The sequence below is a fragment of the Solanum dulcamara genome, chromosome 4, assembly GCF_947179165.1.
Source record: "Solanum dulcamara chromosome 4, daSolDulc1.2, whole genome shotgun sequence".
NCBI classification, from domain to species: Eukaryota; Viridiplantae; Streptophyta; class Magnoliopsida; order Solanales; family Solanaceae; genus Solanum; species Solanum dulcamara.
In genome coordinates, this window is record NC_077240.1 from 41,454,581 (window position 1) to 41,470,113 (window position 15,533).

General features: G+C 37.5%; 1 protein-coding gene across 5 annotated transcripts; it reads left to right on the top strand.

Moving 5' to 3' along the window:
- Positions 1-215: 215 nt before the first annotated feature.
- Positions 216-15,126, top strand: LOC129887367 (uncharacterized). 5 transcript variants are annotated; one of them, XR_008766332.1, is made up of 9 exons: positions 216-324; positions 8,570-8,855; positions 9,738-11,113; positions 11,221-11,907; positions 11,987-12,070; positions 12,176-12,251; positions 12,373-12,719; positions 14,357-14,849; positions 15,014-15,126. XR_008766332.1 is itself a non-coding variant. In XM_055962441.1 (9 exons), the coding sequence occupies exons 4-9, from the start codon at positions 9,791-9,793 to the stop codon at positions 14,558-14,560; spliced, it is 2,721 nt and encodes a 906-aa protein (XP_055818416.1). In that variant the 5' UTR covers positions 216-324; positions 8,177-8,356; positions 8,560-8,855; positions 9,738-9,790; the 3' UTR covers positions 14,561-15,126. The 5 variants fall into 5 exon arrangements, 4 of the variants coding, with proteins under 4 accessions (XP_055818416.1, XP_055818415.1, XP_055818414.1 ...); XM_055962441.1 differs by adding an exon at positions 8,177-8,356 and having other exon boundaries at positions 8,560-8,855; positions 14,357-15,126; XM_055962440.1 differs by having other exon boundaries at positions 8,560-8,855; positions 14,357-15,126.
- The last annotated feature ends 407 nt before the right edge of the window (positions 15,127-15,533 follow it).

Sequence of the window (15,533 nt, forward strand, 5' to 3'; positions counted from 1 at the left end):
AACAGAGAAAGGGAAAACAAGGAAGAAATATAACGAAGCAGAAAATGTTTTGTTTTTCTACATCCGTTCATGCCAATATGGCATGTTTATATAGGAGTTAATTTAGTGGGATGCCCACTTTCAGTGGGCCCCACTTCATTTAAAAACACAAGTGGACATTCACTTACTTAACAACTAATAAGCTATTTTAAATAAGTTAAAGTCAAAAAGTCAATTACTCTCTCGGCGTCTCATTTTTCTTTCTGCAACAAGCTCCTAATCTAGCCCTCTGGTTTCTCTGCCACTCTTGGGGTTTTTCTGAAATGGTTTTGGGATTGTGTTGAGGTAATTCTTGAAATCTTCACGACTTTTGTTTAGAATTTACTATGTTTTCTTGACTTCGAAAATTTGATTCTTGCTTCTGTTACTATCCCAACCCTAAAGATCATATTGTTTCTATGAAGAAAGAAATGTTCACGACAACTATGCGCCTGTTATACATATTCTCAGTTCATGGGGCTTTGCATTTAATCTTATTGAAATTGAATTTCACTTTATAGTCTGTTGCTTGGCTTTAGTGAATGTGTCCTTCTTTGGTGAATTTTCCCACACATGAGTGGCTGACTGTGTATGGGATGTAGGGGTTTTTAACAGTTTTTGTAAGTTTTCATACAAATTGACGTTCAGATCAATTGACACATCTATCTGAAGCTCACCAAAGAAAATCCTTGCTGAACACCTTTTTCCTCGCAGAAGTATTGCATAATGGTTGATGAAATATGTCTCCTGGGAGTAACAGCTAGTTACAGTTTTGTGGTCTGAAAGCAATTGCCGTTATATGCATGTAGGCTTTACTTAACCCTGTTTATTCCTAGGTCTTAATATGTTTTTAGAGTCTCTATTTAGAGTTGAGGGTTGTCACACATCAGTGTAAATTTTGCTAACTTTGCACTCTATTTCCTTCACAGCATCTGCAAAAATTCTCCTCTGTTTGCTTTCAGGTTTCATTGTCTCGTGCCAGTGAAAATTTTAAGTGGTCTTCATTTGATAAATGAGACATGGGGCAAACACCATTCTCTCCTTTGTTTATATGATATCTTAAGCTTAATATTGTTGAAATTTTTTGTAACAAGCAATGAGCTGTCGTGTTCCAAACATTAGTGGGGCAAACCCGACACCCTGTGCCTTAACTTGATTGAGCAGACCAGCTCTACATGAATTGAATACCATGATGTAAACATGATACACAGAGAAATTGTGAGACATAAGGCATAACTTTCATAAAAGAACTTCTTATATACATAATGAGGATCTTTGTTTTCGAAACATGAGATTAACATTAGTCATAAAGAGTGAGCCAAAACATACATGAGACATTAACACAAGTCTTTAGAGCCTCTAAGAAATCCTATCAAAATTAGAAATGTCGGGACAGGGCTCCGACGTACCCAAAAACACTTGAATACATCATATGATTTCTAAACGTCACCCCTGATAAGCAAGGGGCTCACCAAAGCAGCTGAACTGTTGAATGGAAGCCTAAGGAGGATCGCCAACTTGAGCGTTAGAACCTGCATTGTGAAATGCATGCCCTCGACAAAAGGGATCTGAGTACATATGGAATAATACTCGTTTGATAAGACAAATAAAATACATAAGGTAGACAATAAAGTCCGCAGAGCAAGACAATTAAACATATCATTTTGTTTTTGAGAAGGTAACATTTGTGTATATTGACAAGGACAATACATAGCTTGTACTGAAAACCATATTTACAATATGTCAAAATAAAGAACTAATCAACAATCCTAACAAGAGCCTAGGATGTCAATGATTGACTCAATATGTTCTAAGTACATTTATTTACACCAAAAACAAAAAAGCTTAATGCAGTTTAACTTGATCTTATGTAGATTACATTTTTTGTCCTCAAAACATCTAGAATTCCGCTCTTTTCAGATTGTCTACCAGATACAGGCTGGGACAATCCTCCATCTCTTTCCTCTGCAGCTCCTACTTCTGCCTCCTCCCAACTATATAATAGTTGTGTGATTTTGTTGGGCATAACCCAAAAAATACCCCTGAGGCTGACAAAAATCCTTCATAGCTGAGATATAATCTATAGTATAGCTGCACAGTAGAAATAGATGACTAACTGTCTCACCCTCTTCACCACAGAGGTAACATCTAGAATAAAGGGAGAATTTCCTTTTCTTAAGGTTTGCTTGACTTAAAACAACTTTCCTTGCCAATAACCAAATGAAATAGGCAAACTTTGAAAGGTATCTTCACCTTACAAATATGCTTTCATGGTCGCTGTTGTGGCTGTTGATTTCATTGGTTAAAAAATTTATAGGCAGAGGTAACCGTAAAGATACCTTTGCAGTCCATATTCCACCATAATCTATCTGCTTCATCATTTCTGCCTTTAAACTCCTCTAGCACTTTGAAGAATTTAGTCACTGTATCCATTTTCTAATCATCGAAATTCCTTCTAACTTGGATGTCTCACCCTTGTTGTGTCCATAAATCTGGCATATGCATTTGTTGTTGGACTGCCACTCCATACATCAGAGGAAACAACCCCTTTAGACTATTTGACCCCAACCATTTGTCTTCCAGAAAGAAGTCTTATAACCATTTCCTACCTTGATAACAATGTGGTTCTTAAAACGGCGAAAGTACTCTGATAAGGAAAGTAGGTCAAACAAATTAAAAAGTTGCTAAAAAAGAAAAACGTCATTCTTTTTAAAATGGACTAAAAAAGAAAGTAGGTCAAACACATTGAAATAGAGGAGTACGTATTATGATACTAATTTTCTTCAAAATTTGGAAGTTATAGCCTTTTGTAGGTAATACTATCGGTCTAATCCAAAATGGTGCAATGGAGACCAAAGTCGGACATCGGCGTCGTTTTCGAGAGGCGACAGGGGTCCTCTGAGTAGAAGTCTGGTTGGCAGATTCCCCGATTGTGATGAAATACCCACCAGAACTGATGTTAGAAGCTGGGCCTAGAGGGGTATTCACAATATGCAGATCTATGACATGAACGAAACCCATTTTCTTTTTGAGTTCTAGTCGAGACGAGATGCAGAGCACATTTTTTTGGGTGACTGGAGATAGAAAAATCACCCTTAGCTCTTAGAATGGTGGAAGCCAATGACTGGAGCCTTCCATCCTGATACCATCTTTGATTGGTTCTAGGTCTGGATTCTAGAACTTCCCCTACAACTATGGAACGATAAGGTGATGAAGCAAATCAGAGACCTATGTGGTAGGTGGCTTGAGACGGAGGAAGAAACGCTACTGAAAAACCATCTGAGATAGGCTCGACTTCGAGTTATCGAGCTAAGATAGAAAATCCCTTCCAAGTTCGAGATTAGTGATGGCGACCTTATTTTATTCTTCCGATTTGGATCAAAGCTCTGACAAGATACAAGGAGGAAGAAGATGGGCCTAGGGACCGAGAAGTCAGTACGATGAAAAAGAAAGGGAAAGCTATTGCAAGCCCTAGTCTGCATCTGATTGAGACAGAAGAGAGAATTAGGGATAAAATTTCAAATTTTTATCCAGGGGATATAGAGAGAACAACTGTTCCCCATACTTCATTGCTCAGAAGTTACATGGATACTGCAAGGCACGTGGTTTCACATGTGAAGGAGGTGGACCCAAGAGAAGCTGAGAGTTTAAAAGGGTTTTGGGTTTGTGGAAAATTTTTTAGGCCTCCTAATGCCCAAACTTCTAAAAGCCTAAAGTGTGATTTCATTAAAGGAATAAGCTCAAATCTCCTTTCAATATCTTCTCAAGAAGACCAAATCTCTGTTCTTACTTCTCCAAACTCATATACAGAAATAGAGATGGAGAATATGATGAGAATGGAGACAAATTTGTCAACGGCGAGGAAAATTTGTAGCAAAGAATTGATAAATATTGACATGCAACGCATTGAGGTAAGAGACAAAGTTTGCTGAAATTCTTCTATGGGGAAGGATTATGCTTCAAACAAAAAGGATGAAGAAGATCGGGGGGAGCGGTCCAAGGGACACATAATAATTTTTGAAGAGCTTATGCCCTTACAGATGGAAGAACCTCCCTCAGAAAAGAAAATCGAAGATAGAGCCACAATATGGGTGCAGTCTAATGTTCTTGAATTTTAGCAGGAGGTTTGGAGCAGCTTTCGAGGGATGTGATAAAATAGCCTTTGATTTACTTATGAAGATAGACTAAAAGAGTGGCTACTTAGATCAAAAGAAGGAGGCTATCAAGAGGAACAACAACCAGCATAGTGTCCCTAAGGAGCTAAGAAACTTAGAATTTCACATGAACTTTAAAGACGGGGAACCTAGAGGTAGAGGGGGAACAACACCTCTTAGACATAAAAGAAGAACAATATTATTTCTTGGAAGGTAAGGGGGCTGAATGGCGGGGAGTAAAAGGAGTCTCATTAGGAGTTTAACTAAACAATGGGGGGCTGACGTCTATGTCTTTGTAGAGACAAAGCTGAGGGGAGTTGACAATGCTTTATTCAAAGAGGTGTGGTATAACAGGTGGATGAGCGAGTTCCACTTAGATACAGTGGGTAGAAGTGGAGGGATTGTAGTGATGTGGGACAAAAGGTTTTGGAAGAGGGAGCTGATAGGGACTGCTGGTCAGATGCTTACATGTAAACTAGAGGGCATCGAACAAAATCTCACTTGTTTTTTAAGTGCAGTTTATGTTGATTGCAACGGAATAATAAGAAGGGAACTGCAGGGGAAGATGACATCAATTAGAAACTCCTTTTGATGGACCATGGGTGGTGTGTGGTGACTTCAATGTTAGAAGGTATCCAATCGAAAGAACTGACATCCATTACCTATCTGGGGCAATGACAGAGTTCACTGACTGGATCAACGAGATGGAGTTATTTGATCCTCCTTTATGTGGAGGATCTTATACTTGGAGAAGTGATGAGAACCAGAGAACAACCTCCAAAATTGATAGATTCCTCTATTCCAATCATTGGGAAGAATTGTTCCCACAAATTAGACAAGATGTGCTCCCAAGAGTAGGCTCTGATCACATAAACATTCACTTTATTCTTTTGTGTATAATTATTTAATAAAAAAATTATTTTATAATATGATATTATTTTGCAAAGTCTGGTAAAGCATAAATATAAAATTTATTTGAGGGGTGTAATTCCATCAGATTGGTTAATAATATAACTAACATTCCTATCTGATTTTGAACTGTTGCTACGGTTGGTTGTATAATCCCACACATATTTGTATCTCTTCAAGTAATCATTAACTATATTGGTAATATTTCTTTCTTCATTAAGTCAAACATTAACTTTATTACTGACCAAGTAAAGCATCCACTACAAAAAATACTGGTTTTAGCGACGGATTTCGTCCGTTGCTAAACCACTAAAATTTGTCGTATAAAAGGTATCTTCATGGAGATGAAAGTAAGTGAAGGTGTCAAATTTCTTTAAGAATTATCTCTCATTCACACCGGAAACATATATCATGTTTTACATTGATCATTTATAGAAATTTGTACCTTATTCTTTCATAATCGGCTAATAACATGGTAATTGCCTCTCCCAGTACCGGAAGTGATAATAAAAGTGAGAGTTTTGTCACTAAACAGACCATACAAACAGATGTGATCTATACATAGTAATTCAAAGTCAATCATGTACTTAAAGAAGGTTTTAATACTAATATTGATATTAAGTTATTGGATTGTGTACTACATAACTCGGCATACACGTGCAACACACGTGTAGAAAAACTAGTTCAACAAAATAGTCGGAATTTGCAGCTTTGTTTCCTCAGATGGTCAGTTGTTAAATAGCAGTCCATGTTGTACACCACACAAAAAAGACACCCACTTCCTTAGAGCTCTAGATCTCCACTTGGAATTCCATAGAAGTCCTGATTCACCTTCATTAAACAAATGACCAAAGTAAGATTACAAAGTGGAACATTTTCTAGTTAACACTCCCCAAATAATTCTACCATCCTCCTTAAAGCTCTCTATGACTAATTGTAGCCTCTACCTCCATGAGTTCGCAATCCTCTGGTTCTTCTAATCGATCCATCTCATGTTAATTGTGTTCCATTCCGTTTTTAGGATCATATTGTTACTCGTAAGTCGTAATAGAGAATAAGTTAGAAAGTCATATTCCAATGTGGTGTTATCACAATATCAAGTCCAAACTGTATCTTTTGGCTGTTTCCAAGTGAAACTCTTGTCCAAACCGTTGTAGACATCCTTCCATTAATTATCTTTTATCAGATGGAATTCCTCGCGGAAATCACCTTATCTATGTTCCAGTGAATGCTCGCATAAAAGTATATAATTTACAGATGCTCAACCTGCTAGCACTAATTGCATTTGTGACCCAACCCACAGCGATCAGGTATTACTTCATTTTTCTGTTTATACCATGAATAAAGCATCTTTTATTAATTAACCTGGCCCTTTGCTAACTAACAGAAACTGAAACATAGAATGTGAAGAATGTTTGACAAGCTTGACATTATCAATAGGATTATACCCTTCGGTCAAGTACTGCTTCTTTCACCCCTACCTCCCTTTTTCAAACTTTGTCGGGCTGGTTTCTGGAATATGCTATCCTTGAATCTTCCTTCTAGAGATAAACCCAGAAATTTAGTGGCAAATAAGCTACTCTAAAATATGCTAATCCTTAGATGTTGTGTATCTCTCTCTTCATACTGATGTCTAGACATTGTGTTGGACCAAATCAAGGTTCTGATAATGCTCTTATAAGTAGAATATGAGGATCGAAAATCAAAGTGTCATTTATATGTGATGGAAGTTTCCTCCTTGGTCATGCATCATACTCTAATTCCCTCAAGTATCCACCCCTAACCATCTCCTCTAATATTTTAATGCTTTCATCGTCAACAATAACATGGCTGGTAATATATTACCTTGTTTGTGTCCTAAAATTTAAAAATAACACATAGAAGCTTGGTGTTGAAATACAGGGATAGATCCTTCTTTATCAATTCCCCACAAAACCCAATTTATGGAGAAGATACAATAAGAAATTCCAATTTACATGATCAGATGCGTTTTTGATGTCTAACTGACATATCAAGGGTGAGATATCTAGAACTCCATTCCTTGAATTTGAGTACATAACTTCATTAGGTATAAGGTTGGAATCCATGATTTGTTTCCTGACAACAAAATAATTTTCAAATTGGATATCAACTTATCATCCAGGGGAGTGGGGACATCAACAATTATATCACACATCGTGTTGGTGCTGCGTGGATAAAGTGGAGGCTCATCTCTGGAGTCTTTTGTGATAAAAAGGTACCATCGAAACTCAAAGGTACATTCTATAGAGTGGTTATTAGACTGACATTGTTGTATGGGGCAGAGTGCTGACTAGTCAAAAACTCCAATGTTCAGAAGATGCATGTTGCGGAAATGAGGATACTGAGGTGGATGTGTGGTCATACTACGAGCGATAAGATTAGAAATGAAGATATTTGGAATAAGGTGGGAGTGGTTTGCGTGGTGGACAAGATGAGGTAAGTGAGATTGAGATGGTTTGGACATGTGAAGAGGAGATGCGTAGACGCACCAGTGAGGAGATGCGAGAGGTTGGTTATAGAGGGTACAAGGAGAGGCATAGGTAGGCCGAAGAAGTACTGGAGAGAGGTGATATGACAAGATATGACCTAGGTTCAGATTACTGAGGATATGACCTTAGATAAGAGGGTGTAGAGGACAAATATTATGGTAGAAAGTTCGTAGGTAGTAAAGTGTTCTCTTGCTTGGGGTGGTTATTGTTTGTCATTGTACTAGTTGTATTATTGTAGTTCTTGTTTTTGATATTTATGTGTGTATGTTGTTTAATGTGTTTCGATTATTGCTCTATTTTGTTGTTTTTGTTCTCTTCTGGTAGACTTTGCACCGTTTTCGTGTTACTTGCTATATTTTCTTCACTGTCTCCTTCTTCTTATTACCTGTATATGTTGCACTTGAGCCGAGGGTCTTTGGAAACACCCTCTCTACCTCCACGAGGTAGTGGTAAGGTTTGCATAGATTCTACCCTCCCCAGACTCCACTTGTGGGATTTCACTGGGTATGTTGTTGTTGTTGATGATATCAACTTATCCTCGACCCTTTAAACCTCGTTGATAGTACTTTGTTGATGATGTTGTAGATATTGTCAACCAAGCTAATAAGCCTATAGTCAGTGATGTTCATGGTATTGCCTTTCTTTGGGGATCAAAAGGATAGAGGAGGAGTTGAAAATCCTGCATGAGCTGCCATTCGGTGGAATCAATGTGCAACCACTCCATAGCATCGGTTTAACCTTCGTCTAAAAAATGTTTGGGAAAAGGTGAGTAAATCCATCCTCGGTGCCTTATCCCATCACATTTCATCATCTCACGGTCCACCTCCAATGATTACTCTTAACATTTCTGTTTCACTTGGATTGATATTTTGGAGAACGATACCCTCCATCTCTGGTCTCAAAGTCTCATTCTTTTAGTCTCATATGGCATAAGTATACCTATTAACAAAATCATAAGAGGATTCCAGTTTCCTGCAGTGTTTAGAAAAGCGATCGTTTCATCGCTTTAACCGGTGAAACAAGGCGAGGCGAAGGACTGGTGCTTCACACGGCTGAGGCGACACGAGTTCAAAATAGTGGCCGATTCATTGGCAGAGGCGAGATGAAGAGGTGAAGCACAGAAGCGTTCACTTTTGTTGTTCTGACTTTTAAAGAAAAGAACAGGGTCGGCCGGCCTGTATCGAATTGTTTCTATCCTTCTTTGAGTGCGACATTCTTCTGTACTAGGGTTCACTACTTTCTGGTTATCTTCTTCAAGCTCCAGGTATGCTGCTTCTACTTCTTCTTTTCTTCTTCTCCTTCTTCATCTCCTCCTCTTTTTCTCTTCTCTGTTGTGTGATATCGCTGTGCTGCAATTTCTTTTTCTTTCTCTTATCTGTTGTGATAACTCTGCTGTTGCATTATTTTTTCTTTTTCACTTCTTCTCGTAGTCTTTCTCTACTTTGTTTTTAGTGCTCTCTGATGTGTTCATCTGTTTCTTCAGCTTTTATTTCATTAATTGTTCGTGTTTTTTTCACTTAATTAATTAAATTGAATTTTTAAATTATTCTATTTTTTTTTTCAGTTTGTTAATTTAATTTTATTGTATTTATTTAAATTATTCTCTACTGTTTGTCCGCAGTAGGTGTGCTACTGCCTTTTTTTTCACGTGCTCTCTATTTTCTTCAGTAGTTTGAGAAATTCTTTGCTGTGTTTGATTTTTTCCCCTCTTAAGACTATTGAGTTCTTTTCAGTTTAGTCATTTTACTTATCTGTGCAAGGTTTATCTTTGCTTCTCGTTTCATGCCTTAAGCGAAGCAGACCCTTGTTACTTTTTTCCACTCCGCGCTTCCAAAAACACTGGTCTTGCGGATCAAATTTTAAAATCCACCAAGGCTTTAAAATGAAAGGACATAAAATAGTGTCGAAGCACTCTACCGAACTTACTAGTAAAATGTGAAAGATGTAAATATTAAGTTTGGAGTTTCAATTTGAACATGGTTAAGATGAACCAATGTAACTAATTTAATTTTCTATATGTCGCACTTTGAAGATGTGTACCCTCTTTTACCTTTCTCCTTTACGGATAGTCCTAGTCCCTCTCTTGTACCATCTTTTTCAGTGGGTGTGATGACCTTTCATACCCTTTCTGCTCCTTGCCCTGCAGGGAGATCACAGTTCAACCAAAAGAGATAAAGAGACCTCAAAGTGGTTGGAGATATGGCACTTCGATCAACTGGCTATGTAGACCCTGGATGGGAGCATGGTTTTTCTCAGGATGAGAGGAAAAAGAAGGTTCAATGTAATTACTGTGGGAAAATTGTAAGTGGTGGGATAACCAGATTGAAGCAACATTTAGGGCGAGTCTCTGGTGAGGTAACATATTGTGACAAGGCTCCAGAGGATGTATGCCTGAAAATGAGAGAAAACCTAGAAGGCTGTCGATTAAGCAAGAAGCCGAGGCATGTTGAATATGATGAACAAAAATATTTTAATTTTCATGCCAGTGATGATACCGAAGAGGAAGATCAGGTAGGGTATAGAAGTAAAGGGAAGCAGTTGATGAATGACAAGGGATTGATTATAAATATGAATCCTCTTCGATCACTTGGGTATGTTGATCCTGGTTGGGAACATGGTGTCCCTCAGGACGAGAGGAAGAAAAAGGTAAAATGCAACTATTGTGAGAAGATAGTTAGTGGAGGTATCAATCGGTTTAAGCAACATCTAGCGAGAATACCAGGGGAAGTTGCACCCTGTAAGAGTGCTCCTGAGGAAGTATATCTTAGAATAAAAGAGAACATGAAATGGCATCGCACAGGAAGGAGGCACAGACGGCCTCATATGAAAGAATTATCATCCTTTTATATGACTTCAGATAATGAAGAGAAGGACGAAGACCAAGAAGAAGAGGCACTACACCACCATATGAATGATGAGAAGCTTTTGATTGGAGATAAAAAGCTAGATAGAGACTCTAGGAGAAGTTTGAAAGGGATGTCTCCTGGTATTGGGTCTGAATCTTTCTTAAAAAGGCCAAAGTATGGCACATTGGGTACAAGAACCCCAAGGTCTCTATTTCAAGCTTCTGGAAAACAAGTGAAAGTAGATTCTAATAAAAAATTCCGCAAGGAAGTCATATCTTCAATTTGCAAGTTCTTTTATCATGCAGGAGTTCCTCCACATGCAGCAAGCTCTCCCTATTTTCAGAAAATGCTGGAATTGGTAGGCCAATATGGAGAAGGTCTAGTAGGACCCTCTAGCCGAGTATTATCTGGAAGGTTTCTACAAGATGAAATTGTATCCATTAGGAATCATCTGTCTGAGTACAAAGCTTCCTGGGCTGTCACAGGTTGTTCTATTTTGGCTGACAGTTGGCAAGATACACAGAGTAGGACTTTGATCAATGTTTTGGTTTGTTGCCCCCGTGGTATGTACTTTGTTTGCTCAATTGATGCCACTGATGTAGTTGAAGATGCGACATGTATTTTTAAGCTGCTAGACAGAGTGGTTGAGGACATGGGCGAGGAGAATGTTGTGCAGGTAAGGTGTTGCTTTCTTCCTTCTCTTAGTTTCTGTTCTTAAGTTTTTTGATCTTCCATTCACCTGACCCTCCTGCCCCACTATGTGGGCAAAAAATATAAACATAGGTGATTACTCCGAACACACCGAGTTATCAAGCTGCTGGAAAGATGCTTGAAGAGAAAAGAAGGAATTTATTTTGGACTCCTTGTGCTGCATATTGTATTGATCGCATCCTTGAAGACTTTGTGAAAATAAAATGGGTCAGAGAATGTATGGAGAAAGGCCAAAAGATCACAAAGTTCATTTACAATCGATTCTGGTTATTAATTCTCATGAAAAAAGAATTTACAGCTGGACAGGAACTCTTGAAACCCTCTTTGACTCTATTTTCTTCAACCTTCGCTACTGTTCAGAGCTTGTTGGACCACAGAAATGGTCTTAAGAGGATGTTCCAGTCAAATAAATGGCTTTCATCTCGGTATTCAAAGCTGGAAGATGGTAAAGAGGTGGAGAAAATCGTACTGAATGCCACATTCTGGAGGAAGATGCAATATGTTAGGAAATTAGTGGACCCCATTTTTGAAGTGCTTCAGAAAATCATTAGCAATGAAAGCCATTCAATACCCTTCATTTACAACAGTGTATACCAGGCAAAACTTGCTATAAGAACCACTCATAATGATGCTGAGCACAAATATCAGAACTTTTTGGATATCATAGATAGCAACTGGAATTCATTATCTCATCATCCTCTCTATCTAGCAGCACATTTTTTGAATCCATCACACCGGTATCGTCCTGATTTTGTTCCGGTAGGAGAGTATTCTTACTTCAGAATTGTTTTCCGTCGAACTTCAGTTACACCTTTTCTGAATGTGTGTATTATTTTAGCATCCAGACATTGTACGTGGATTGAATGCATGCATTGTGAGATTGGAGCCAGACGATACAAGAAGAATTTCTGCTTCAATGCAAGTGAGAATTCCTTTTAATTTTTTTTTCATACCCTGAACCTTTTGGATGATAAGACTTCTTTGTCTATTTTATGTGTGTACTTATTTGCTTGATGTGATTTTTCAGATATCAGACTTTAGCTCTGCTAAAGCTGATTTTGGAACAGACTTGGCAATTAGTACCAGAATGGAACTTAATCCTGGTAATTATTATGAGTTGTCATTCTCTCAGTTCTAATGTCATAAAATTGTTTTCCCTAGTTTATGTGGATAAAAATCGGAACTATGTTTGCAAATTATACTGATCGTAATTATGTTTTGTAGCTGCTTGGTGGCAACAACATGGAATAAATTGCTTAGAGCTCCAACGGATAGCTGTACGAATACTTAGTCAGACTTGCTCATCTTTTGGGTGTGAGCATAATTGGAGTGTATATGATCAGATCCACAGTCAGAGGCACAACCGTGTAGCAAAGAAAAGGTTAAATGATATCAAATACGTCCACAATAACCTGACACTTAGGGATCGTCAGATAAGGAAGATGTCAAGTGATCCAATTTTCCTCGATAGTGTTCTGCAAGAAGGTTTGCTGTATGACTGGATTGTAGAGTCAGAGAAACCAGCTTTTTCGGAAGATGTGGAGCTAACATTTAAATCGGAAATCAACAAGGTACTAAATAAGCTAACTTTCTACTTCGAAGAGTTAAATTGATGACAGTAGTCTAACAGTTTGCTTTATTTACAAGAGATAAGTATTGAAAACACCCCTAAACTTGACATGAATTATTACTTTAGTCCGCCAACTATTGACAGCCTTAAAAATACCCCTCTACTTAATTAAGTGAATTTAAAACCCCCCCTATGCCATATGTCATCCACCCAATCATATATGTGAAATTTTCTGCTGATGTGGCATACACATAGATATACATAGTAAAAAAAATATTTAAAAAATATTTAAATAATTAAAAAAAATCCTAAGAATTCTGCAATTAAAAAAGAAAAAAACTTTTTTTTCTTTAAAAATAATAATTTTTTTATTACCCCACCCCATCCCTTCTACCCAGTACCCCAACCCCCACAAACTCACTACCCACCCACCCCCAAATAATTTCTTTAATTTTTTTTTCAGGTGCGTTGGGAGGGGACGGGGGTAGGGTGTGGGGATGGGGTAAGAAAATAATAATAATTTTGTTTTAAAAGTAATTTTAATTTTTTTTGGGGGGTGGGGAGTGGTCAGGGTACGCGATGGTGTGGAATAAGAATTTTTTAAAGAAAACTTTTAAAAGATTTGGGGGGGGGGGTGAGGGATGGGGTGGTGGTGGGGTTGGGGTAACTACGTAGGGGTCTAGGGGATGGGGTTAAGAAAAAAATGTAATTTTTTTATAAGTGTGCCTTTTCTTTTTAATTGATAAATTTCAACACTTAATTTTTTTAAAACTATATATATATATATATATATATATATATATCAATGTATACGCCACATAAGCAGAAAATTCCAAATATACGCGTGGGGGATGACACGTGGCATAAGAGGAGTGTTTTTAATTCACTTAATCAAGTAGAGAGTGTTTTTAAGGCTGTCAATAGTTGGGGGACTAAAGTAATAACTCATGCCAAGTTTAGGGGTGTTTTCAATACTTATCTCTTATTTACAACCCTGCATTACCAATGAGATAGACATTTCAGTTTCACCGATGTCTTTGCAAGGGAGGACTTAGTTCACCCAGAAACAAATTAGTCCAACTATCTAGTTTTGAGTTCCTTTTTGTTCTTTCTAATTTTGTTTTAGCTCAAGAAGATCCACCCTTGAATTAGTACTGACCACATAGAACGATAGCTTGTTTTCTGTGTCCCCATGCTTTGAAGTGGCTACTTATAAGTCCCAAGTGTTTTGCTTTTGCTGATGCTTCTCTTTTTTTGATGTTACTAGGTCTGATGTCTTTTACAAAAGAACAAAAAATTAGATGATGTCTTATGTGATAAGTTGTATCTTTTTGCATGGAGCAGTAACATCTTTCAAGAATTCAAAATATGTTTCAAGGAAGAATAGAACTCAATATATTTGTCGGTGTTGGGTGGGGATTAGGAAATTCAACAAATTGTCCCCTTTATTTTGTTTGCAACCTTGTTTAGAAGCTTTTTGTTTGGAGTAGGGCAGGGATTGTTGCAGAGTTTTATTATCGGTTAGCAAATTAGAATGCTCACGTTTCTGGATTTATCAACTCATTTAGTCCCTTTCTTGAATTAGCTTACTTTTTTTTTTGTTATTTCTGCTATCTTATCTACCGGATTTTATTGCAGGAAATCCTTTATAGTGAAGTGGAACTGGATGAGTATGAGAACGATTTTAATGAGCATGATGGTGGAAATCCAGGCTCTAAGAAGGGGTCATTGGAGATGTTAACTTTAGCTGGTGAAGCAGAACCTCTGGAAGTTAACAATACTGGTACAGCTACAGATGATGATTTTGATCTCAATTTTCTTGATAATGAGTTGAGCGATTAGTATTATAAACCAGATTCCAAGTGCAGCAATTAAGATGCTGGGTAACCCCTCCAGTCCTGGCAATGTATTCTATCTCTTCCAATCCTTACAGATCATTCTGATCTCAATTGTCTTGATAATGAGTGAGTGATTAGTATCTTAAACCAGATAACAAATGCAGCAAATAAGATGCTTGGCAACCCCACTAGTCTTGGCAATGTAGTCTATCTCTTCCAATCCTTTCAGGGCAAAAAAGCACGCCGGCGAGTTGGGGTTGGGGGAAAGGGGAAAAAGGTCAGAAACTGCCTGTGTAAGTTGGAAATCAGCAATGCATGAGGGGACTGGAGTGTACATGTCATAGTACTTCGCTTTCTTGAACGCTTCCTATTCATCTTAAGCATTTTTTGCCCCTCTTCTTTTTTCTTTCAATTTATTTTTTGAATTTACTTCTGATTTTGTTTTTATTTTGGTCAGGGCTTTTACTTTCGACTTTAACAAGGACATCTAAATTTGATACTGTAAAGTTGCCAACATGGTTGAATGGAAGCATCTAAAATAAAAATAAATACTCCTTCCCTTCTACTTCATTTTATTTTTGTTTGGTATTATTTTTTTGTTAATTCATTTTAAAATCCATCATTGCTACTCCAGAGATTGAATCGTCAGCGTTTTTTCAATCCTGTGCCTGTGATAAGTGTTTTGAAAGACGGAGGCTAAGGCGAGGTGTTTTACCTAATACGGGTCATGGGGCGAGACGTAAGTCCTGAGACATGGGACATAAGCCCCCATTGAACTTTAATACTGTACTATGTCCATCCTAATGTCATATCGTAGTTGCGCTGCATATTGTTCTAGTGACCATTACAAATAAAAAGAACATTTAATCTAATATCTAAGTTTATAAGAATTTTTTATTCTTAATTGTAATAAATTTGCAAATTATATTAGATGTTTAAATAATGTATTTTCTTTTTTACATAGTAAAGGTAAGTTG

Excerpts from the sequence above, each read along its gene's own strand:
- LOC129887367 (XM_055962441.1), top strand. The coding sequence starts at position 9,791 with ATGGCACTTCGATCAACTGGCTATGTAGACCCTGGATGGGAGCATGGT. Across the intron at positions 11,908-11,986 it reads ATCGTCCTGATTTTGTTCCG|CATCCAGACATTGTACGTGG; the intron begins GTAGGAGAGTAT and ends GTATTATTTTAG. Across the intron at positions 12,252-12,372 it reads CAGAATGGAACTTAATCCTG|CTGCTTGGTGGCAACAACAT; the intron begins GTAATTATTATG and ends TATGTTTTGTAG.